Source organism: Theropithecus gelada, chromosome 15 (assembly GCF_003255815.1).
Source record: "Theropithecus gelada isolate Dixy chromosome 15, Tgel_1.0, whole genome shotgun sequence".
In the NCBI taxonomy this organism is placed as follows: domain Eukaryota; kingdom Metazoa; phylum Chordata; class Mammalia; order Primates; family Cercopithecidae; genus Theropithecus; species Theropithecus gelada.
The window spans coordinates 46,838,901-46,864,554 of record NC_037683.1 but is presented as its reverse complement, the minus strand read 5'-3'; the positions used below and the strand labels follow the sequence as shown (position 1 = coordinate 46,864,554).

Below are 25,654 nucleotides of genomic sequence, written 5' to 3'. Positions count from 1 at the left end.
TATAAATTTTATCTCATAAAGTTGCTTAGAAAAGACAGATCAAAAGTTCCCAGTGGCCGGGTGCGGTGGCTCACACCTGTAATTCCAGCACTTTGGGAAGACAAGGTGGGTAGATCACTTGAGGTCAGGAGTTCATGACCAGACTAGCCAACATGGTGAAACCCTGTCTCTAGTAAAAATACAAAAATTAGCCAGGCGTGGTGGCAGGCGCTTGTAATCCCAGCTTCTTGGGAGGCTGAGGCAGGAGAATCGCTTGAACCCAGGAGACAGAGATTGCAGTGAGCCGTGATCATGTCACTGCATAAACAAATAACTTTTTAGTATATGTGTCCCATCTGATATTTGGAATATACTTATCTTGTATCTGAATGTTTTATTTGCTAAATCTGGCAGCCCTAAACAGAAGGGGTTAAGGTTTGAATCTTTTAGATTTAAATTGCTTTTTTAGCATCACCAAGGCATTTTGTTTCTGATGGCTTTTCATATAACTCCCAAACCTTTGTCTCCTATCCCAGGAAAGGTTTTATGATTGAGAAGCACTGAAAGTAATGTCCAGCAGTTCAGTCAAACAAGACTGACTTTACCTTTACTGCATTGATGAGAAATCATTGGTCCCAGATTCCAAATGTGGTCAGAGTAGAAAAGCACAACTCCCAATTTCCATCTGCCTGGATGTTCCTGTCAGCTTCTGCCCTACAAAAAGGGAGAAGCCAAAGGTCTGTAAGGGGAGTAGGGAATAAGGCCTTTGGTTTTTGAGCATGTCCTAAATTGTGCCAGCCAAACCAGCCTTCTATGGACCCTAGTTAATAAATTGGAAAATTTTTTTGCTTTTATGGTTATTTTGATTTTCTTTAGGCTCTGATCTTTTGAACAATTTTAGACTTGTTTTTGCTTAACTCAGAAGAATTAATGAAGCTGTAGGGGATGGTCAGACTTAGAGGTGCAGGAGATCAGTGGCAGCTCAGGAGCTGGACTTTTCATGACACTCCAGACTTGAGTGAGCTTCCTCTCAAAGCTCTTCTTAACACTGCACTCTGCACACCCTCTTCAGCCATGCTGAATATCCTCTGGTTTGCTGACCTTTGCATAGAAGTGTCAACAAACCATTAGCCTTAGCTGAGGCTCCTCTTTGAGTCCAGCTGTTTTGTGATTATATAGATCTTCCCATAAGAAGGAGGTGATTGTCCTCTATTGGAGGAATTTGGACAGCAATCTGACCCCCAATTTAGCAGAACATGTTTCTAAGCATTTTTCACTTGTGTGCTTGTTCATTCAATAAGTCTTTATTAAATCCAGAGCCTAATGCTGAGCCAAGCAGTAGGCTACAGAAATTTAAAGAAAAGAAAAAATATGGTCTGTACATTTTTTTTTAAATTGACTTGAAATTGTATATATTTATTGTGTACAACATGATGTTTTGAAATATATGCATACCTTCTACAATGGTTATATCAAGCTAATTAACATATGCAGTACCTCACATAGTATCTCTGCAGGGAAGGCTTATGACCTGGGGCAATTTTTAGTTCTGAGCAAGATGGCCTGGACCTTAGCTTGCTGCTGCTAGTGGATTACTAGGAGTGTCAGATCTGTCTTGTCATGTTAATGGAGCTGGGTGGGGCTTACTGCCACCTGCTACTCCTCACTCCTTGTGCAAACTCTTCTGTACAGTAGAAACAGCTATGCTTCTCCTTGGAATAATATCCCAGTGGCCAGAGAGCTGCCCCTCGAGCTCCCCAGGGGCTGCTGTTTGCCCTACATGTGGAGAGCCAGAGCACAGACCTGCCTTATTCAGCCTCCACCTGGCTTTGCCCCTCCACCCGCCCTGGTAGCTTAACACAAAGGACAGAAACTTTTGGGAGCTTTATGACCCTACCCATTGCCTGAGAAACCAGAATACCCTCCCTTGAGAATATAAGGCAAGCACAAATCCCACCACTGCTACCACAGCTGGTGCTCTTTTCCAAGGGCCACCTTGTGGCTAGAGGCCAACATAGTCCATTACAGCACCTCCAGGTAGAATAACACTGTACCCAGGAAGGAGGAAACTTGTGCCTGATCTCAGCTATCACCATTGTCTGCACCACCCTGGCCGACCAGGAGGTCCTGAGTCTGTTTATGTGACCAGGTACATTACTTACTACCACTGGCATTTGAGAAAACCAACACACTAAGGCTGTCTATAACCAAGGACTCTCATAGAGTCTATGTCACTTCCCTGCAACGCCCATCAGAGCCAGTGCTAGTACCTGCTTCTGGGAAACTTGAGGACAGGTCACATAACTAGATCCCTTGCAGACATTCCCTAGTACCTGCCTGGAGTGTGGCAGCCCCGCTAGGTGGCTAGATCCAGAAGAGCAACAGAATTCACAGTAGTCTGGCTCTCAGGGACTCCTACTTCCAGGGGAAAGGGGAGTATACTACATCAAGGGAATATCCCATGGGACAAAAGACTCTGGGTGGCAGGCCCTGAGTCCCAGATCTTTCTGCTGGTGGAAGTTTCTTTCAGCAGAGGCACAGTTGCAGTCCTGGGCTTAGCAGGGAAAGTCTGAAGCTCTACTCCAACATCCAGGCACCAAGCCTGCTGCTGGTGAAGAGTCTGAGAGAAGGGAACTTCTTTTCCCCCTCATCCACCATTGCAGACGCAGCTGGGGCTTCTCCCATGGGAGCTTGGTGTGAGTGCATCTATGCATAGCCTTTCTGGAATACCTCAGGGTGACTGTATCTCCATAGGAGGAGCACTCTCCAGGTTCAGGCTTGCACAAGAGGTAGAGTCACGATTCTTTCTTACTTGGAACATCAACATTCCTGAAGATGAAAAAAGGTACCTTTCTGATCTGAATAGCTAGAACATGGTCAGGAGTGTGTCTGGGAGGTAGATAGCTTTCCTGCTGGCCTGGCAGGGGAGCTGAGGTGGCTCCCACCCTTCCCCCTGATAAAACCTCAGTGTTTCTCAGTGAGAGCTCCCTCAGCCACCTCTGACAAAGTTAGGACCTCTGCCCACCATTGGGTACTGCATTTACCCACCTGCTTCAGCCACAACTGGTTTCTACACAGGGATACCTCCTCTGCTGGCCCGAAGCCCAGACTGTTCAACCCAGTAAATAAAATACTAGGGAAAAATAAGTAAACAAAAAGGTGTATACCACAGGGGAATGAAATAAGTAAGCTTCAAAAAGACTCTGCCGTTCCAACCCCGTGTGAGACAGTAAACTTGCTCATACACTGTGCACATTGTTACTACAAACTAGCATCTGAGAAGGCCGTCATACAAAGACTCCCGATAACCAAGGAGCTTACATAGAATCTTCACCCCTGAAAGCACCAAGAGCTGAATTAGGCTACAGTAAACATTAAAGTCAGATCCTTAAGGGGGTAAAAAGAAATTTTTTAAAAACACAATAAAATAAAAATAAATTCTATAGTAACTAGAAGAAATGGTCTACCCAAAAGAGAAGGAACCAGAAAAATAATTCTGGTAATATGGCAAAACAGGGTTCTGTAGCACCCCCGAAAGATTAGCTCTCCAGCGATGGATCCAAACAAAGGTGAAATCATTTTTTTTTTTTTTGTGATGAGATCTCCCTCTGTCACCCAAGCTAGAGTGCAGTGGCACGATCCTGGCTCACTGCAACCTCCACCTCCTGGGTTCAAGCGATTCTCCTGTCTCAGCCTCCCCAAGTAGCTGGGACTACAGGTGTGTGCCACCACGTCCAGCTATTTTTTGTGTGTATTTTTAGTAGAGATGAGGTTTCACCATGTTGGCCAGACTGATCTCGAACTCTTGACCTCAGGTGATCCACCCACCTCAGCCTCCCAAAGTGCTGGGATTACAGGCATGAGCCACCACACCCAGCCAAGATGAAATCTTTGAAATACCAGATAAAGAATTCAAATGGTTGATTATTAAACTTTGGTTATTTTCTTGAGTTCAAGGAGATACCAGAGAAAGGTGAAAGCCAACACAAAGAAATTAAAAAAAAAAAAAATTCAGAATATGAATGAAAAATTTTCTAAAGAGATAGAGATCTTGAAGAATAGCTAATCAGAACTTTCAGAAATGAAAGACATATTTAGGGAATTACAAAATGCAGTGGAAAGATTTAAAAATAGACTGGAACAACTAGAAGAAAGAATTTCAGAGCTTGAAGACAAGGCTTTCAAATTAACCCAATCAGAAAAAAAAAGAATAAAAATAAATGAACAAAGTCTCCAAAAATATGGAATTATGTAAAATGGCCAAACCTAAGAATAATTGATGTTCCTGAAGGAGAAGAAAAAGTTAAAAGTTTGGAAAACTTATTTGAAGGAATAAATGAGGAAAACTTCTCTGACCTTGCTAGAGATTTAGATATCCAAATACAGGAAGCATAAAAAAATACTGGGAGATTTCTTGCAAAAAGACATCACCAAGCATATAGTAATCAGGCTATCTAAAGTCAATGTGAAGGAAAGAATTCTAAGAGCAGTGAGACAAAACCATCAGTTAACCTGTAAAGGAAAACCCATCAGACTAACAGAAGACTTCTCAGCAGAAACCTTATAAGCCAGAAGGGATTGGGGTCCTATCTTTAGCCTCCTTAAACAGAATAACTGTCAGCCAAGGATTTTGTATCTAGCAAAATTAAGTTTCATAAATGAAGGAAAAATAAAGTCATTTTCAGACAAATGCTGAGGGAATTTGTCACTACCATACCAATCCTACAAGAAATTTTAAAAGAAGTTCTAAATCTTGAAACAAAGCTCGATAGGCAGCAAAATAGAACCTCTTGAAAGCATAAAACTCACAAGGCCTATGAAACAATAACACAATGAAAAATACAAAGTATCTAGGTAACAACATGATAGATGGAACAGTACCTCACATCTCAATATTAATGTTAACTATAAATTGCTTAAATGCTCCACTTAAATGATACAGATTGGCAGAATGGATTTAAAAAATCACAAACCAAGTATCTACTGTCTGTAAGAGATTCACCTAACCTGTAAGGATTTATATAAACTCAAGGTAAAGGGGTGGAAAAAGATACTCCATGCAAATGGAAACCAAAAGCAAGCAGGAGTGGCTATTCTTATCTAAAATAAAATAGACCTTAAAGCAACAACAGTGAAAAAAAGACAAGGTCATTATACAATGATATAAAGCTCAATTACAAGAAGGTATTACAATCCTAAATTTATATGCACCTAACACTGGAGCTCCCAGATTCATAAAACAGTTACCACTAGACTTACTAAATGAGATGGATAGCAACATCATAATAGTGGGGAACTTCAGTATTCCACTGACAGTACTAGAGAGGTCATCAAGACAAAGTCAACAACAACAACAACAAAATGGACTTTAAGTGGCACTCTGGAACAAATGGACCTAACAGATATTTATAAAACGTTCTACCCAAGATATGCACAATATGCATTCTTCTCATCAATATATTTAACATTCTCCAAGATAGACCATATGATAGGCCACAAAACAAGTCTTAATAAATTTATAAACATCAAAATTAGATCAAGTATTTTCTCAGACCACAGTGGAATAAAAGTAGAAATTAACTGCAAAAGAAATGCTCAAAACTATACAGATACATGGAAATTAAACAATCTGCTCCTGAATTGTTTTTGGGTTAACAATGAACTCAAGATGGAAATTTAAAAATTCTTTTAAATGAATGACAATAGTGACACAGATCATTAAAACCTCTGAGATACGGCAAAAAAAGTGCTAATGGGAAAGTTTATAGTGCTAAATACCTGCATCAAAAAGTTGGAAAGATCACAAGTTGACAATCTAATATCACACCTCAGGGAACTGGAGAAACAAGAACAAACTAAACCCAAAGCTAGCATAAGAAAAGAAATAATAAAGATCAGAGCAGAACTCAATGAAATTGAAACAAAAAAATGCAAAAGATAAATGAAACAAAAAGCTGGTTCTCTGAAAAGATAAACAAAATTGATAGACTATTAGCTAGATCAACCAAGAAAAGAGAGAAAATTCAAATAAATTCAATTAGAAATAAAACTGGAGATACTACAATTGACACCACAGAAATATAAAAGATCAAATTTGAGACTACCAACAACACCTCTATGCACACAAACTAGAAAATCTAGAGGAAATGGATAAATTCCTGGAAACATACAGCTCTCCTAGATTAAGTCAGGAGGAAATAGGTCCCCTGAACAGACTAATAACAAGCAGTGAGATTGAATGGGTAATTTAAAAAAATTGCTAGCAATAAAAAAGCCCAGGGCCAGATGGATTCTAATGTGAATTCTACCAGACATTAAGAGAAGAATTGGTACCAATTCTACTGAAATATTTCAAAAGATTGAGAAAGAGGTAATCCTCCCTAAAACATTCTATGAAGCCAGTATCACCCTGAAACCAAAACCAGGAAAGGACATTTAAAAAAGAAAAACAAAACTACAGACCAATATCCCTGATAAACATAGATGCAAAAATCCTCAACAAAATACTAGCTAACCAAATCGAACAGCACATCAGAAAGATCAAGTGGGCTGATCAAACCTGCCATAATCAAGTGGGTTTCATCCCAGGGATTCAGGGATGGTTTAACATATGGAAGTCAATAATTGTGACACATCACGTAAACAGAATTAAAAACATATGATTGGCCGGGCACAGTGGCTCACTCCTGTAATATAGCACTTTGGGAGGCTGAGGCTAGTGGATCACAAGGTCAGGAGTTCAAGGCTAGCCTGACCAACATTGTGAAGTCCTGTCTCTACTAAAAATACAAAAATTAGCCAGGCATGGTGGCATGCACCTGTAGTCCCAGCTACTCAGAAGGCTGAGGCAGGAGAATCACTTGAACCTGGGAGACGGAGGTTGTGGTGAGCCACGATCATGCCACTGCACTCCAGCCTGGGCAACAGAGCAAGACTCCGTCTCAAAAAAAAAAAAAAAAAAAAAAGTATGATCATCTCAATAGATGCAGAAAAAGCATTTGATAAAATCCAGCATTGCTTTGTGTCAATAAACTAGGTATAGAAGGGGACTTGCCTCAAAATAATAAAACCTATATATAACAAACCCACAGTCAACATCCTGCTGAATGGGAAAAGTTGAAAGTATTCCCCCTGAGAACTCGAACAAGACAAGGATGCCCACTTTCACCATTTCTATTCAACGTAGTCCATTAGGAAGTCCTAGCCAGAGCAATCAGGCAAGAGAAAGAAATAACGGGCATCTCAGTTGGAAAGAGGAAATCAAACTGTCTCTGTTCACTGGAGATATGGTCATATACCTAAAAGACCCTAAAGACTCCTCGAGAAGACTCCTAGATTTAATAAGCAAATTTTGAAAAGTCTCAAGTTACAAAATCAATGTACACAAATCAGTAGCACTACTATACACCAACAAACACCAAGCTAAGACTCGCATCAGGAACACTCAATCTCTTTTAAAACAGCTGCAAAAAATATAAAATACCTAGGAATATATTAACTAAGGAGGTGAACGATCTCTACAAGGAGAACTATAAAACAATGCTGAAAGAAATTATAGATGATAGAAACAAATGGAAACACATCCGATGCTCATGGATTAGAAGAATCAATACTGTGAAAATGACCACAGTGCCCAAAGCAATCTACAGATTCAATGCAAGTCCTATCAAAATGCCAGCATAATTTTTCACAAAATTAGGAAAAACAATTCTACATATGGAACCAAAAAAGACCCTGAATAGCCAAAGCAGTCCATAAGTAAAAAGAACAAACCTGGAGGCATCACATTACCAGACTTCAAATTATCCTACAAGGCTATAGTTACCAAAACAGCATAGTACTGGTGTAAAAGTAGAAACACAGACCAATGGAACGCAATAGAGAACACAGAAATAAAGCCAATTACTTACAACCAACGGATCTTTGACAAAGCATACAAAAACATGAACTGTGGAAAGGACACCCTATTTAATAAATGGTGCTGGGAAAACTGGTTAGCCACGTGTAGAAGAGTGAAGCTAGATCCCAATCTCTCACCATATACAAAAGTCAACTCAAAATGGATCAAGACTTAAATCCAACACCTGAAACCATAAAAATTCTAGAAGATAACCTTGGAAAAACTCTCTTGAACATTGGCCTTGGCAAAGAATTCATGACTAAAACCCCAGAAGCTAATGCAACAAAAACAAATAAATGAGACCTAATTAAACTAAAAAGCTTCTGCACAGCAAAAGAAATAATCATCAGAGTAAACAGATAACCTACAGAATGGGGGAAAATATTTGTAAACCCTGCATCCATCAAAGGACTAATATCCAGAATCTACAAGAAACTCAAACAAATCCGCAAGAAAAAAACTAATAATCCCATCAAAAAGTGAGCCAATGACATGAATAGACATTTCTCAAAAGAAGAGATACAAATGTCCAACAAACATGAAAAAAATGCTCAGCATTATTAATCATCAGGGAAATGCAAATTAAAACTGCAATGATATACCACCCTGCTCCTACAAGAATAACCAAAAAACAATAGATATTGGTATGGATATGGTGAAAAGAGAAGGACGTGGTTGTAAGTATTTTTCTAATACACTGCTGGTGGGAATGTAAATTAGTACAATCTCTATGGAAAACAGTATGGAAATTCCTTAAAGAACTAAAAATAGGCCGGGCGCGGTGGCTCAAGCCTGTAATCCCAGCACTTTGGGAGGCCGAGACGGGCGGATCACGAGGTCAGGAGATCAAGACCATCCTGGCTAGCACGGTGAAACCCCGTCTCTACTAAAAAATACAAAAAACTAGCCGGGCGAGGTGGCGGGCGCCTGTAGTCCCAGCTACTCGGGAGGCTGAGACAGGAGAATGGCGTAAACCTGGGAGGCGGAGCTTGCAGTGAGCTGAGATCCGGCCACTGCACTCCAGCCTGGGTGACAGAGCAAGACTCCGTCTCAAAAAAAAAGAACTAAAAATAGATCTTCCGTTTGATTCAGCAGTCCTACTGCTGGATATCTACTCAAAAGAAAAGAAATAATTATGTGAAAAAGACACATGCACACATGTTTATTGAAGCACAGGTCACAGTTGCAAAGGTACAGAACCAACCTAAGTACGCACCAACCAATGAGTGGATAAAGAAAATGTTGTATATATACACCATGGAATACTACTCAGCCATAAAAAGGAATGAAATAATGTCTTTTGCAGTAACGTGGGTGGAGCTGGAGGACATTATTCTAAGTGAAGTAACTCAGGAATGGAAGACTAGCTACTGTATGTTCTCACTTATAAGTGAGAGCTAAGCTAGGAGTACACAAAGGCATACAAAGTGATAAAATGGACTTTGGAGACTCAGAAGGGGGAGGGTGCAAATGGAGTTAGGGATAAAAAACTACATATTGAGTACGGTGTACATTGCTTGGGTGATGGGTCAACCAAAATCTCAGAATTCACCACTGTATAATGCATCCATGTAGCCAAAATCACTTGTACCTCAAAAGCTACTGAAATATTTTAATGGTTTTTTAATTAACACGAAATTATATATATTTATTGTGTACAACATGTTTTGAAATGCACACACACACACAAAACCCCTTCCAGAATGGTTAAATCAAGCTGATTAACATATACATTACCTCACATAGTTGTCATTTTTATGGTGAGAGCGCTTAAAATCTACTCTGAATTTTTCAAGAATACAATGTATTGTTATTTATTATAGTCACCATGTTGTACAATAGATCTCTGGAACTTATTCTTCCTATCTAACTGAAATTTGTAACCTTTGATCAACATTTCCCAAACTTCTCCCTCATCAGTCTCCCAGGCCCTGGTAACCACCATGCTATCCAGCCATAAAAAAGAGATAAATCCGGTCATTTTGCAACAACATGGATGAATCTGGAGAACATTATGTTAAGTGAATAAACCAGACACAGAAAGACAAATACTGCATGATCTGACTCATATGTGGCATCTAAAAAAGCTGATCTCATGACCTGTACCTATAAGGAGATCTTTGTTTAGTGGGAGAATGCTGGTATTGTAAGTAAGTGTGATAAGTAAGTTAAATATAAACCATGGGATGTAGCTGTGGGTAGACTGAACCAGAAACATGCAATGAAATGGTGGTGAGAAAGCAAATTAGTTACTGCCCTTTCTGCAGGGCCGTGGATACTGGCCTTTTCTGTGATGATTCTCTGCTACATCACTTAGCTATTCTTCTTACCATACATTTTTTTTTAAGAGATGGTGTCTTGCTATGTTGCCCAGACTGGTCTTGAACTCCTGGGCTCAAGCAATCCTCCCCCTTCAGCCTCCCAAAATGCTGGGATTACAGGTGTAAGCCACCATGCCCAGTCATTTTACTATTCCTTACATGGAAATATCTGGTGGTTATGCTCCAGTTATCTCAGAAATGAAGTCTGGAGAGATGAAAAATAAATTTTCATGTATATTCAAGACTTTAAGCCATATGGTTAGCTAAAATCTTCTGATAGCTGTAATGTTTTAGATTGTTATTTGACTACCATAGGATAAATTGTGATCATTTGGAATCTGAGAAATTCCAGTATTCTTAATGCAAACTGACTCTGTATTAGTTCATTCTCAAGCTGCTATAAGGAAATATCCAAGACTGGGTAATTTATAAAGAAAAGAGGTTTAATTGACTCACAGTTTCCGTATGACTGGGAAGACCTCAGGAAACTTACAATCATGGCAGAAGGCACTTCTTGCAGGGCAGCAGGAGAGAGAATGAGTGCAAGCAGGGGAAATGCCAGAGACTTTTAAAACCATCAGGTCTCATGAGACTCATTCACTATCATGAGAACAGCATGGGGGAAATGACACCTGTGATCCGATTACCTCCACGTGGTCCCACCCTTGACACGTGGGGATTATGGGATTACAATTTAAGATGAGATTTTGGCTGGGATCACAGCCAAATCATAACTGTCTCCAACTAATCTGACCTGAAATTAGCCCTTTATCCTTCCCCTTGCAGCTATCTTCACTTATTTTTAGAGACAGGAAAAGGAAATTTCTATGACACCCATTAAATGACTTGGCTGAAATCACCTAGGCCTGCTAATCTAGAACTACAGTAAGGGGTCATTGTTAAATTTGCCCTGCCAGCACCTGGGTTTAATGGAACTGTGAGTACAGTAGTATGTGGAGAGTAAGCCTTGACTAATCCAGTAGTTAGAGACTTGCACTCCAGAAGATCATCTCATTGTTCTTGCATTAGCTGGAAAATCCCATTTGTGATCAATTCCCCATTGTGAACAAGGAACTATTTGTTCAGAATCTCCTAAGCCTGATTTTCACCTAACTGGTCTTCATTCCTTTTCTGCCCTCCTCCTTCTTTTCCTGGTTACTTATATTTCAGTGTGCTACTTTTTTTGTTTCATCTTACAGAGCTCATTTTCCATTTTAGTTTCTGCCATTTCCTTGTCTAGGATAATTGCCAATCTTCTGTAGCTTTAACCCCTAAAACCTGAGGTTGTATTACATATATTGCATAAGAGCTAAGTCTTTCACCCTGGCATTTGAATCAAAACTCTAAGCATTATATCCTTAAACAGAGGCTTCTTCTATTTTGAGACTTCTACTACCTTTTTAACAGGTAGACTGAGAATTCTCCTCACTAGAGTATGGCTTTTGTACACTTCCTTTTCCACTACCTGGATTGGCCTAGTGCATCCACAGAAGGTAGCTGAAAGTTCAAAATCTATTTTGGGCACAGACAACTATATCAGTGATGCATATGGAATCTCCTTGACATATTATAAGATAAATAACAGAATATAACATTTAATATGTACTTTTTTTTTTTTTTTGGTTGTTGTTAGAGGCAGGGTCTCCCTCTATCACTCAGGCTGAAGTGCAGTGGCATGATCAAGCTCCCTGCAGCCTCCAACTCCTGGGCTCAAGCAATTCTTCCACCTTAGCCTCCCATGTAGCTAGGGCTACAGGTGTGTGGCACCATGCCCAGCTACATTAATTTTTTTTTTTTTTTTTGTAGAGACAGGGTCTCGCTACCTTGACCAGGCTGGTCTTGAACTCCTGGCCTCAAGTGAGCCTCCCTCCTTGGCCTCCCAAAGTGTTGGGATTACAGGCATGAGCCATTGCACACAGCCTAATGTGTACTTTTGTGTGGTTCTTATTTTTTATTTATTTTTCATCCGCCTTTCTCAAGTTAAAAATGTGTACTTTCGATTTGTCAGGAATCAGATAGGCGCTTTACATTTATCATCTCATTTAGTCCTATTAGCATATACAGTAGGTTTTACTACCCCATTTTACACATGAAGAAACTAAAGCCAAGAAACGAAAAGTGCCTTGCCCTAGGTCACTTAACAATTTAGTTGCAGAGTCCAGTCTAGAATAGCTAAAATGTCCTGAGCATTTTTAATTATTAGGAATTGTTCTCAAATATTTTGTATGCCTTAACTCATTAATCCTCCCAATAACCTTATAAGTAGATATTATTGTCATTTCCATCTTACAGAAGAATAAAATGAGTCTCAGGTTAAGTTACTTTCTCAAGGCTAAGAAATCTGGCTTTCTAGCCCCCAATTCCTCTTCTCCTCCTGGTGAAAATCCTACTCTCCTTTTTCCTTCTTTCTTCATGGCAGGTCTGTCATCAAAGAACCAAAATAAGGTGAAGGTTAATCCTGCCCTGACTTTGGAGTCTCAATCTGTCTTCACCAACTCAAGCTCTGAAGTAGAAGACTAAGATTTGAACCCTGACAGCCTGACTCAATTGTCTGTGTTCTTAACCGCTATGGGAGCTTGCTATATTTTTTAACTTTAAGTCTACGGCACATTTTATAACACCAGGTTGCCTCACTTCACCAAGATGTCTGGCCCTTTTAGTTCAATTATTTAACCATGCCCAGGCCAGCTTTTAGGACAGGTCCTTTGAAACCAGTCTTTGACTGAATAGGCTGTAGACTCAACCCTCAGTTCCTAATGGAGAATGAATTTTCCACAGTCACTAGTGGCTAGAAGTAGGTGTTTGTCTCCTTGAGTTCCATAGCTAGGACTTCTTCAACTAAACCATTTCCTAGACTCTCCTTGTCTCAACTAATTTCCGACCTTCTGTCATTCTAACCTCTCACTCATAATTCACATTTTGTCATTCTTGTTTCAGCCAAACAGGAAAAACCTTTGAATTAACAAGTAATGGGGAAAACACTTAGTCACCTAGTTTTCTCTCCCAGTATTTACATGCCCCAGGGAATCTTAAATTAATCTTTATTATCCAGTCTGAAAACTTTCTTCCTGCCTTTATGATCTCAAACAAGGCTGGTTACTTTCTTTCCTTATAGTCTGCCTTTTTTCTCTCTCATACATTTAGTTTATTCTCTTAGATGGTTGTGCAAAGTGATATTTTAACCACTTTTCTCATCATTCCTTCTTTTCCTTCATCATAGACCTCTTAGGAAATCTGACTTTCTAGCCCCCAATTCCTCTTCTTCTGATGAAAATTCTACTTTCCTTTCTCCTTCTTCTTTCTTCATGGCGGGTCTGTCATCAAAGAGCCAGAACAAGATGAAGGTTAATCCTGCCCCTACTTTGGAGTCTCAATCTGTCTTTAGCAACTCAGGCTCTGAATCTTGGAATCTACTGCTTTACTTTACTCTTCAACTCAAAGAGGGAGATATGTGTTCAGTATTCAGTTGTTGTGTAGAGCCTGAACCCCAGGTATCCTTCAGAACTAGTGAAAGAATGGTCTGTTGCACCCAGATAAATTACTGGCAGAGGCTGTTAGACCCTCATTAGGTTAAAAAATAATCAGGGATATTTAGGATTAAATTTAATAAGAAATGTAAAATCCAGTAAGAAAATATTATAACTCTATCAAGAGTTATAAAATAATATTTTTAAACAAATAGGTTTTACTGGTCTGAAGGGATAAATGGCATGGGAGAAACTGATTTTATTAACTAATCCATTAATATATTGAGTATGAACATAGCCTGTCCAGGGACTGGAGAATCTCAGCACAAATAGAAACACCAATACTTCTCTAGTGCCCTGCCTTAATCAGGTAGCTATCTGTGCCCCCTGAGAAAGTCCCTGCACAAAGGGCATAGGCCATACACCAGCTCTAAATCCTAGATGGGACTAAATTATCTGAGCTATGTATATTACACTGCTTTGGAGAAGCTAAGCTTCAATGATTAGCAGAAGCCCTTGTATCATGCAGTTGTAAATATGCCACTAACCAGTCAAAATAAAGCTCAACAAAATATATCAATCCCATCTCACGTAAGTATAAAACTTCTCCCATGTTTATTCAGCTAGTAATCATCCAGTAACCATTCATCCTAATAATCACAAGAATAAAATATAACAAGGAAGAAATGTACTAGTCCAGTAGAACAAACTACGAGCTGCATAGCTGGGTTGTAAGCATAGTCCAGAGAAGACTCATAGCCATTTGCTTATGTATTGCTGGTAAGCTGACTATATGGACATGATCATCATGCACAAAGGAGTGGCATCCCAGGAGGACGCCAACAGCTATCTCTCTGTCTCTCTCACAGGAATATAGCACGTTACCAGATAGGGGACTAATATTGCAAAAATGTCAACTCTGTCCAAATTAGTGTGTATAATCTAAATCTATTTACTCTCAAATCCTTGGATAAGCCTAGCTGAACATCCCAGTTTCATCTTGGTAACAATTTGTACAAATGGTAACCACAAAGAAAAAGCCTCTAGTAGATATAGAAAAGAGAAAGATAGGAATCAAAGCACACCACTACAAAAGTCATCAGATCACAAAGGTAGACAGCAAGAGAAGAACAAAGGAACTACAAAACACTCAGAAAACAACAAAATGGCAATAGTAAATACCTATCTATAATTACTTTAAATGTAAATAGATTGAATTCTTCCATCAAAAGACTGACTAGAATTGTTGAATGAAAAAACAAAACAAACAAACAAAAAACAAGATCTAACAATATACTACCCACAAGAGAGTCACTTTAGCTTTAAGGACATACATAGGCTGAAAGTGAAGGGATGTAAAAAGATATTCTGTGCAAATGGTAACTGAAAGAGGGCAAGGATGGCTATACTTATGTCAGACAAATCTGTCATAGAAGACAAAAAGTTCATTATTTAATGATAAAAGGGCCAATTCATAAATAGGATATAACACTAGTGAGTATAAATGCATCCAGCAACAAAGCACTTAAATGTATAAGGCCAAAGGAAGACAGCAAGAGAGGAACAAAGGAACTACAAAACACTCAGAAAACAATTAACAAAATGGCAATAGTAAATACTTACCTATCTATAATTACTTTAAATATATAAGGCAAAGATAAACAGAACTGAAGGGAGAAATAGACGGCAGTACAGTAATAGTAGAGAACCTCATTAATCCACTTTCAACAATAGAATCATTCAGAAACAGAATCAAGGAAACAGTAGACTTGAATAACACTGTGACCAAAGGGACCTAGCAGATATATACAGAACATTCCATCCCCAAACAGCAGAATATGTTGTTCTTTTCCCAGTATAAATCATATGTTGGGCCACAAAACATGTCTTAACAAATGTAAAAAAGATTGGAAGTATATTAAGTATCTTTCCTAACCACATGGTATGAAACTAGAATAACCAATGGATGAAAAAAGAAATCAAAAAGGTGAAGTAAAAATACCTTTATATAAAGGAAACATAACAAAACTTATGGGATGCAGCAAAAGTTGTTCTAAGAGAGAAATTTATTGCAATAAATGCCTACATTAAGGAAAAAAAGAGAAAGATCTCAACTAAACAACCTACCTTTATACCTTAAGGAACTAGGAAAAGAACAAATTAAGCCCAAAGTTAGCAGAAGGAAGGAATGAGAGTAAAAATAAATAAAATGGAGAATAGAAAAACAGTAAGAAAAATTAATGAAACTAAGAATTGGTTTATTGAAAAGATAAACCCAATTGACAAACCCTTAAGTAAACTTTTATTTTTAAAAGAGAAGACTCTAAAATCCAAAATGAAAGAGAAAAGATTACAACTGATGCCACAAAAATAAAAGGGATCACAAGAGACTATTATAAAGTTATACGCCAACAAATTGAATAACCTAGAAGAAATGGATAAATTCCTAGAGACATGCAACCTGCCAAGCCTGATTAACAAAGGAAAAGTCTGAACAGACTAATAAGTAAGGAGATCGAATTAGTAATCAAAAACCTCCCAGCAGGCCGGGTGCAGTGGCCCACGCCTGTAATCCCAGCATTTTGGGAGGTCAAGGCAGGCAGTTAACCAGATGGCTTCACAGGTTAATTCTATCAAACATTTAACAAAGAATTAACATTAGTCCTTCTTAAACTCTTCCTAACATTGAAAAAGAGAGAACACTTTCAAACTCATTTTATCATGCCAGCATTACTCTGATACCAAAGCCAAAGACACTACAAGAAAAGAAAAGGATTGGCCAATACTTCTGATAGATGCAAAAATCCTCAACAAAATACTAGCAAATCCATTATCACCGTAAAAGAATCATATATCATGACCAAGTGGGTCTTATCTCTAGGACACAAAGATCACTTAACATATGCAAATTAATCAATGTGATATACCACATCAACAAAGTGAAGAATAAAAACCGCATTATCTCAGTAGATACAGAAAACGCATACAGTCAATTGATTTTCAAAAGGGCGTTAAAACTGTTCATTGGGAAATGAATAGTCTTTTCAACAAATGGTGCTGGTAGAACTGGATATACACATACAAAAACATAAAAATAAAAATGGACCCCTACTTCACACCATATACAAGAATTACTGCAAAATAGATCAAAGACTTAAATGTAAGAGCTAAAACTATACAACTCTTTTTAATTTTGTTTATTTATTTATTTTTGGAGTCTTGCTCTGCTGCCCAGACTGGAGTGTGGTGGTGCAATCATGGCTCATTGGCCAGCCTCAATCCTGGCCTCAAGTGATCATCCCACCTCAGCCTCGTGAATAGCTGGGATCACAGGCTGCACCATCATGCCTAATTTTAGTTTTTGCAGAGATGGGATCTCACTATGTTGCCCAGATTTGTCTTGAACTCCTGGGCTCAAGCAATTCTCCTGCCTCAACCTCCCAAAGTGCTGGGATTACAGGTGCGAGTCACTGCATCTGGGCTATAAAACTTTTAGAAAAAGAAATAGGAGTAAATTCTAATGACCTTGAATTAGGAATGGTTTCTTAACTATGACACCAAAAACACAAATGACCAAAGAAAAAACAAATAGGACTTCATCAAAATAAAAAATTTTGTTGCTTCAAAGCAAACTTTCAAGAAAATGAAAAGACAACTCAGAATGGTACAAAATATTCGCAAATCATATATTTGATAAGGGCCTTCTATCCAGAATATATAAAGAACTCTTACAGTTCAGTGATAAAGAGACAACACAATTTAAAAATGGTCAAAGACATTAACGGGAACAGTAGACACTGTGGACTACTAGAGGGGGAGGGGTTGTGGATGCAATATACCTATGCCACAAAACTGCACGTGTACCCCCTGTATGTAAAACAAAAGTTGAAATTTTAAAAAAATGGTCAAATAATCTGAATAGACATTTCTTCAAAGGAAAAATATACAAATAGCTAATAAGCACATGAAAAGATACTCAACATCATCATTAGTCATTAGGGAAATGCTAATCAAAACCACAGTGAGATACTATTTCACAGCCTTTAAAATTACTAAAGTAAAAAGCATGAGCAATAACAAGTGCTGGAGAGAATGTGGAGAAATTGGGACACTCATACATTGTGAGGAGGGAATGTAAAATAGTACAGATACTGTGGAAAACTGTTAAGCAGTTCCTCAAAAAATTAAATATAAAGTTACCATTTGACCTATTGATTCTACTCCTAGGTATATACTCAAGAGGAATGAAAACGTGTACACAAAAACTTATACATGGATGTTCATAGCCGTATTCTTCACAGTAGCCAAAAGGTGGAAACAAACCAAATGCCCAAATATGGATGAATAGATAAGTAAAATGTGGTATATCCAAACATTGACATATTGTTCAGATGTAAAAAGGAATGAAGTACTGATACATACTACAACATGAATGAACCTTGGAAACATTATTCTAAGTGAAAGAAGCCGGTTTCAAAAGACCACATATTTTATTGCTTCTATTTATGTAAAATGTCCAGAATACACAAATCCACAGAGACAGAGAGTAGATTAGTGTCCACCAGGGACTGAGAGGAGAGGTGAGATTGAGAGTACATGTGGCCGGGCGCGGTGGCTCAAGCCTGTAATCCCAGCACTTTGGGAGGCCGAGACGGGCGGATCACGAGGTCAGGAGATCGAGACCATCCTGGCTAACATGGTGAAACCCCGTCTCTACTAAAAAATACAAAAAACTAGCCGGGCGCGGTGGCGGGCGCCTGTAGTCCCAGCTACTCGGAAGGCTGAGGCAGGAGAATGGCGTGAACCCGGGAGGCGGAGCTTGCAGTGAGCAGAGATCCGGCCACTGCACTCCAGCCTGGGCGGCAGAGCGAGACTCCGTCTCAAAAAAAAAAAAAAAAAAAAAAGAGAGTACATGTATGAGGTGTCTTTGGGGGATGATGAATATGTTCTGGAATTAACGACGATGGTTGCATAACCGTGAATATACTAAAAGCCACTCAATTGTACACTTTCAGGGTGTGAATTTTATATTATATGAATCATAGCTATAAAAAAAAAAAAAAAAAAAAAACAAAAAAAAAACTTGAACAATTGCAGGGTTGGGTTTCTAGGACCTGGAGCCAGAGACTCCTCTTGGAGGAGTGAATCAAGTAGCTCAAGATCAGAGTAGGAGTTGGTAGCCTAGGATAGAATTTTTGAGGGCCAAGGAAGGAAGTTTCTTTTTAATCTTGTGAGCCTTGGGCCAAGGAGGACCTTAGGGGGCCAGAAGAGCTTTAAAGTAGATATTCAATACAACTCAGAGGCAGAGGGGTTGCTACGGCCCACTCTCTGAGGGGGCAAATTCTATGGAGACATTATCTAGGAATTACCAGAAGCATTAAGGGTAGAAAGCTGCCGGGCGCGGTGGCTCACGCCTGTAATCCCAGCACTTCGGGAGGCCAAGGCAGGTGGATCACCTGAGGTCGGGAGTTCAAGGCCAGCCTGACCAACATGGAGAAACCCTGTCTCTACTAAAAATACAAAATTAGCCAGGGTGGTGGCGCATGCCTGTAATCCCAGCTACTCGGGAGGCTGAGGCAGGAGAATTGTTTGAACCTGGGAGGCGGAGGTTGCAGTGAGCCGAGATCGCGCCATTGCACTCCAGCCTGGGCAAAAAGAGCGAAACTCCATCTCAAAAAAAAAAAGGGTAGAAAGCTTAGGAGCACTGTCAGCCTTCAGGCTAAATTCTAGATTGCTTGGTATAATACATAGGCTTAAGAGAACTGGGAAGCACTTAATCCATATCATCCAAATAACTAAAGCATCTTCTCCTCCAGGAATACCTCTATGTCCTCCTTTCCCTGACTTCCATCCCCTCTTCTGTGCACCTCCAATCTGTATCTCTGCCCTTGCATTAGATTGAAATTTTATTTTGTATTTGTCTTTCCTACTAGGAATAGGAGTACCAAGATGGTCAGGGATGACGTTTTCCTCATCTCATAACCCTAGGACCTAGCACAGAGCCTGAACCTGCCAAGAACTCAGCAAATGCTTGCTGAACCAAGGAAGAACCAAAGAGACTATAGGAATATTTCATTCAGGGGAGAAAGATCTATTGATTATATATATATACACACACATATAAGAAATATATATATACACACACATATATATATTTGTTTGTTCATAGCATGGTAACAGGCTCACTATTTGTAATAGTTTGTAACAAACACCTCTATGTTTTGATGTGATGATTTTGTCAAGTAGTTATCAGGCTTCTACTATACTAAAGTCCTTAAAGTCAGAGACTGTCTTACTCATCGTTTTATCCCTCCACGGGATCCAGTACACTGGCCTCTGTGCAATAGATGCTCAGTCATGATTTATTAATTTAAATTTAGTTAAGCAAGTTTAGGACAAGCTGACTTGGAAAACAGCCTCAGATATATTAAGACAAAGTGCTAAAATTGACTTATGAGGGAAGGCTGGGTTTCTGTGTTTGGCACTAAAATTGGTGCAGACCATCTTGTTGTCTGTGGAGACATAATCTAGGAAGTACTAGAAGCATTGATGGTGGAGAGCTCCTCAGGAGTTACTTGTCCTGTTGCCTCCAGAAAGCTTCAATACTTGAGTATTTTTATTTTTATTATATTTCTTGATTATTTTGATTAAAGAGACAAACTCCCATCCTTAAATAGATATCTTCAGCAAGAAAGTGTGGGGATCTAGTGAAGTCTTCACTAGCAGCCAACATCCCAGTCCGATATACACAGGGGCATCCATCTCATCGTTTATCCCATCTTTTTTCAGAACATGAGAGATATCTGCAAGCCAACAACAAAGAATTCAACAGTATTTTTGTATATCCGGTGAGTGTCTTCCCTCTGGCTGTTTCAGAAGGGGGTCAGTATTCTATAATATTCTTCTTTGTTGGGGGAGCATGAAATTCTTTGTAGATGTAGATCCTATATAACACAGATTCTATTACACTTTCTTTCAAGCTCCTAAACAATGAGTGGTGCAATGAAGGCTCAGAAGCCAAAATTAATCCAGTGACATAAGCTAGGGAGAGAATGTCTCAGATTTCAGGTTTATATGTAACTCCCAGAAAATAAATACTGTAGCTTTTTCTTGCGCAAATGAAAGCATAGTTCTACAATTTTATTTTTTCACTTAGACATTTATCTATGACAATACATATAGATATCCCTCATTTATTTAATAGCGACATTGTTTTTCATTATTTTGATAAACCTTGATTTATTTAGTCAGTCTTCTATTGATGAACATTTAAATGTCTCCAGTGTTTTGCTATGCTAAATGGTGCTGAATGAACACCATTATACATATATTTTGGCACATTTGTGTGACTGTATCTTGTGAAAGTTTCCTAAAAGTAAATTGGCTGTGCCAAAAGAAAAACACACTAAAAATTTAAAATTATCAGAGGCCAGATTGCCCCCAAAAAGAATTATATCCATTTATGTTTCTACTTAAAGTAGAGACTGCCCGTTTCTCCACATTCCTATCAAACTCGCTATTATCAATCTTTTTCATCTTTGCCAGCTCTTAGATGAAAATGACATTCATGTTAATTAGCCTTTTGTATTTCTTTTTCTGGAAAATACCTATTAATGATCTTTGCTCACTTTCTGTTGGATTGTTCATTTTTCACTTATTTATGTATCTATGACTAAGTAATTCATGAAAAGATATATATTGAAAAGGCGTGCTCCAATACCCCATCCTTGTCCATATCTGCTCCCCTGAGGGAAACACTGTTAGTTTTCTTGTGTGTATTAATCAGATTAGTGTCTCTTTGTGCAAATAAAGCAAATATAAATATATAGTCTTATTTTCCTATTTTTACACTATTCTGAACCTTAACACTGTATCCTGGAGATGTTTTCATCATCATAATTTTATAATAGTTTTTTTCTTTTTTTTCCTTCTTCAGCTATAATATATAGTATTTGCTCTGTAGATTTAACATATTTTATTTAATCAGTTCCTTTAAAATGGACATTTGGGTTGTTTTCAGTCTTCTATGATCACAAGCAATGGTTTTATACATAATATAATTACATGCATGTGTAGCTATGTATACATATACATAGCTATAATTATATAAAAATATATGTTTGTGGTCTCTGTGGGATATTAGTTTATGATTTCTGAGTAAGAGTGGTATATTAGTCCAATCTCACACTGCTATAAATAACTACCTGAGACTGGGTAATGTATGAAGAAAAGAGGTTTAATTGACTCACAGTTCCTCAGGCATAACTGGAAGCATGACTGGGAGGCCTCAGGAAACTTTCAATCATGGCAGAAGACAAAAGGGAAGCAAGCACCTTCTTCACGTGGTGGCAGGAAAGACAGAGAGAGAGTGAAGGGGATCCTACACTTTTAAATCATCAGATCTTGTGAGAACACATGAATAGCATGGGGGAAATCTGCCTCCATGATTCAATCACCCCCCACCAGGTCCCTCCCCAACACTGGGAATTACAATTAAACATGAGATTTGGGTGGAGGACACAGAGCCAAACCGTATCAAATGGTTCTGGATAATAATAGTATCCAAGATATGACCATGAGAGCAGGTTTTTCTCTTCTGTATCTTCTAGACCTACATAACAAGCAGTGGGGACAGTAAATCTAGGTTTGGGCATCAGACAGATCTGAGCTTGAATATAGCTCAGCCTTTACTAACCTTAATATCTTAGGCAAGTTTATTAACTTCTCTGATCTTCAGTTCTTTCATCTGTAAAATGGGCATAATAATGTTCACCTTGCATGGTGGTCATAGGAGTTAAGTATGGTTCTGAAAATGTTAGTTCTGTTTCTCCAATAATTAGCCCTTGGAAAAAGGGTATCTCATTTATCTCTGCATACAGAGTATATCTGTGATACAGTTTCTATCACAATATTATGCACACAGCCAACATTCAATAAATATATATTGAATATTTAATGAGTGAATGAACAGATTTGACTGATTCTGATATATTTAACACCATTTCATTTCCCTGGCCCTGAGCATTGCTCATTTTCCTGTTTCTCTGCCTTCTTCCACTGTGACTCCTTGTCATCTTCCCAGCTCCTAACTACTGATTCTCATTATATCCTTGGCCTTTTATTCTCTTCTATTTTCCCAGTTAACCTTCAGTCCCATATCACTGCCCAAAGAAAAAAATAACCAAACCAAAATTAACCACCTCTATCATGTTTAAATTTTATCACCTCTGCCAAAAGGACTAAACTCTGAGGAACTTCATAGTTAAGGAGATGTTATTAGGATATTGCTTCTGGTTTTACATTTAAGAGCAAAATGAAACACTCTAGTTGCCAAGTTAGTAAACAAATACCTGTACTTCTATCTTGAGGCAGAATGCTACCTACGTGAGTAGAAACCTGAAATATATTAAATGACTATAAAATCAAATGGAAAATCAACAGTGAAGGCTAGCTACATCAGTAAGGCCACCTCTCAGAAGATCTTTGGGTCCAAGTATCACAGCCATCTGGACTTAGACACTGAGAAATTCAAAGTATCTTATGATCAAAGAAAGCTATTTCCATGTTAGAATTATATACTGGCATGACAAGAAGGGCCCTTAGAGATCATTTCACTAGAACTTTGTTGGAGACAGACCATGAGCTTCTCCAGAAGAGACCCTGTCTAATTATTTTTCAGCCTCCACTAGTATAGTCCAGCATAGGACTGTGAACAGAGCAAGCCTTGAGAAATGCTATAGTGTCTGATTGATTATTATTTAGAAAATCATGGAGAGAACACCAAGGAAATCTTGGTTTTGGCTTGGATCTTTAAACTCCTAAGTGCTAAGTTATTTGACCGCTTCTCCTCCCTGAGGAAATAGACCTTGGGCAATGCTTGACTGGATAGCCTATCTAACTTTCTGGGTAGGAACACAAGATTCAGGTTTTAGTCTTAGCACTGAATGGTTTTCTCTGAGAGAAAGACTTTGATGCCCTCCTAAGGCAAGGCCTAGCAAGAATTCTTCATGCTTGGCCGGGCGTGGTGGCTCAAGCCTGTAATCCCAGCACTTTGGGAGGCCGAGACGGGTGGATCACGAGGTCAGGAGATCGAGACCATCCTGGCTAACACGGTGAAACCCCGTCTCTACTAAAAAATACAAAAAAAAAAAAAACTAGCCGGGCGAGGTGGCGGGTGCCTGTAGTCCCAGCTACTCGGGAGGCTGAGGCAGGAGAATGGCATGAACCCGGGAGGCAGAGCTTGCAGTGAGCTGAGATCCGGCCACTACACTCCAGGCTGGGCGACAGAGCAAGACTCCGTCTCAAAAAAAAAAGAATTCTTCATGCTTGAGCGGTATCTGTACTCCAGGCCAGCAGGTAGGTTCTTCTTTTTTAAAAAAAAAACTGTAAGTTCAGGGGCACATGTGCAGGATGTGCAGGATTGTTACATAGGTAAGCCTGTGTCATGGGGATTTTTTGTACAGATTATTTTATCAGTCAAGTATTAAGCCTAGTATCCATTAGTTATTTTTATTCTTTTGTTCTGTCCTTTTAAATGGAAGAGGTAGGAGATAAGCCTTGAACTTAGAGAATTATTTGGTCTTATTCTCCTGCTTTTAGAGCTCTTAGATTTGAGCTCTGACATCTTAGGACAAATGATTTAAGACTCCAAGGTAGAAAGTAAGATGGTCCTGTGAACATCTTAAGATCAGAATCGAGGAAGTAGACAAGTTCCCATTTTCACTCAGCAAAATAATAGCTTAGATATAAGCCAAAACTCTTTAAATCCTCTTAGGACAATTAAGGGCCAAATGATTCTCCAATGCTGATAGTGACCCCTATCGAAACCTTCAGTGGGCTAGGGTTGAAAGACAGTATTTTGCTTTTAGCATCTGACATCCTTCAACATTGCAAAAAGCACAGAAAGGCACACCAGACTGAGTTTGCCTGGCTAAGGAAAGCTTTGTTAGAGAGCTCTGGATGCAGTACCTCAATTTCCTCATCCTCAAAAGTACCCCCCTCATAGGGTGGTTGTAAGGAGTAAATGAGTTGCTACATATAAAATGCTAGAAAAGTGCCTTTCACGTAGTAAGTACTCAATAAATGTTAAGTTTTTATTGCTGTTGTTTTGATTATCATTATTACTATCAATAATATGAATAAACAAGAACTCTATCAGGGCAGAGATACATTCCCCCAAGTATCATATAGAGCAGCCTTGCCTTCTTTCTACCCTCTAGGCCTCTCTAGGCCTCAAGAAAAAGGGGGAAATTAGAGATTCCTTCTCTCTCTCCCTCCCCATGCTGGTGGTTGGAGTCGGGGTGCTTTGGTGGCTTTTTCTCATTTCACTCAGTGGTTTTGGTCTTTTTTGTAGGGGAAGGGTAGACTGGGAGGTAGTGGCAGCTGCTTATTAACCCAGTTTTGAGCTGTCTTTTGTCTAATTGTGTATTTCTTGTTTGTTTGTTTGTTTACTCACAGAACAATACCATCAAGACCTCAAAATATAGTGTCTTTAATTTCCTGCCTCTGAACCTATTTGAACAGTTCCAGAGACTTGCAAATGCATATTTCCTCATTTTGCTATTTTTACAGGTATTCCTTTTGGGGGCCTTTTTCACAGAGTATTTTACGAATCTCTCTGGGGTCAGGCTGTATAATCAGTTTTTTTCCTCCCTAAACTGGGAAATGTCTTCTGTCTTTAGACAACAGGAACATGGATGACTGGAGTCTCAGACCAGTCCCTTAGAATAGCTGTGGTCAGGATCAGCTAGTGTATAGCAAGCCTCTATACAAGGAAAGGGACAAGGTCACCACATTCTAAGGAAGGGGAGCTCCTCATCATGGCTGCATTGCCACAGTTCAGCATGACCATAGGGGGCTACAGATTCTTCACCCCAACCACAACTCCAACTCTATTCCTCCTTCTTGTCCCAGCCTCCCTGACATAAAATCAACATGTGGGAGTGCTAAAGAAGGTTTAGGATGGTTTAGAATATGAGTGCCAGCAT

General features: G+C 39.0%; 1 protein-coding gene across 1 annotated transcript in view; it reads left to right on the top strand.

Moving 5' to 3' along the window:
* LOC112607710 (phospholipid-transporting ATPase FetA-like) overlaps window positions 1–25,654 on the top strand; it is a 111,436-nt gene that overhangs the window by 16,900 nt on the left and 68,882 nt on the right. Inside the window, exons 3-4 of the mRNA XM_025358872.1 lie at window positions 20,345–20,515; window positions 25,125–25,238. Coding sequence (XP_025214657.1) covers window positions 20,345–20,515; window positions 25,125–25,238 — 285 coding nt within the window. The remainder of the gene's footprint in view (window positions 1–20,344; window positions 20,516–25,124; window positions 25,239–25,654) is intronic.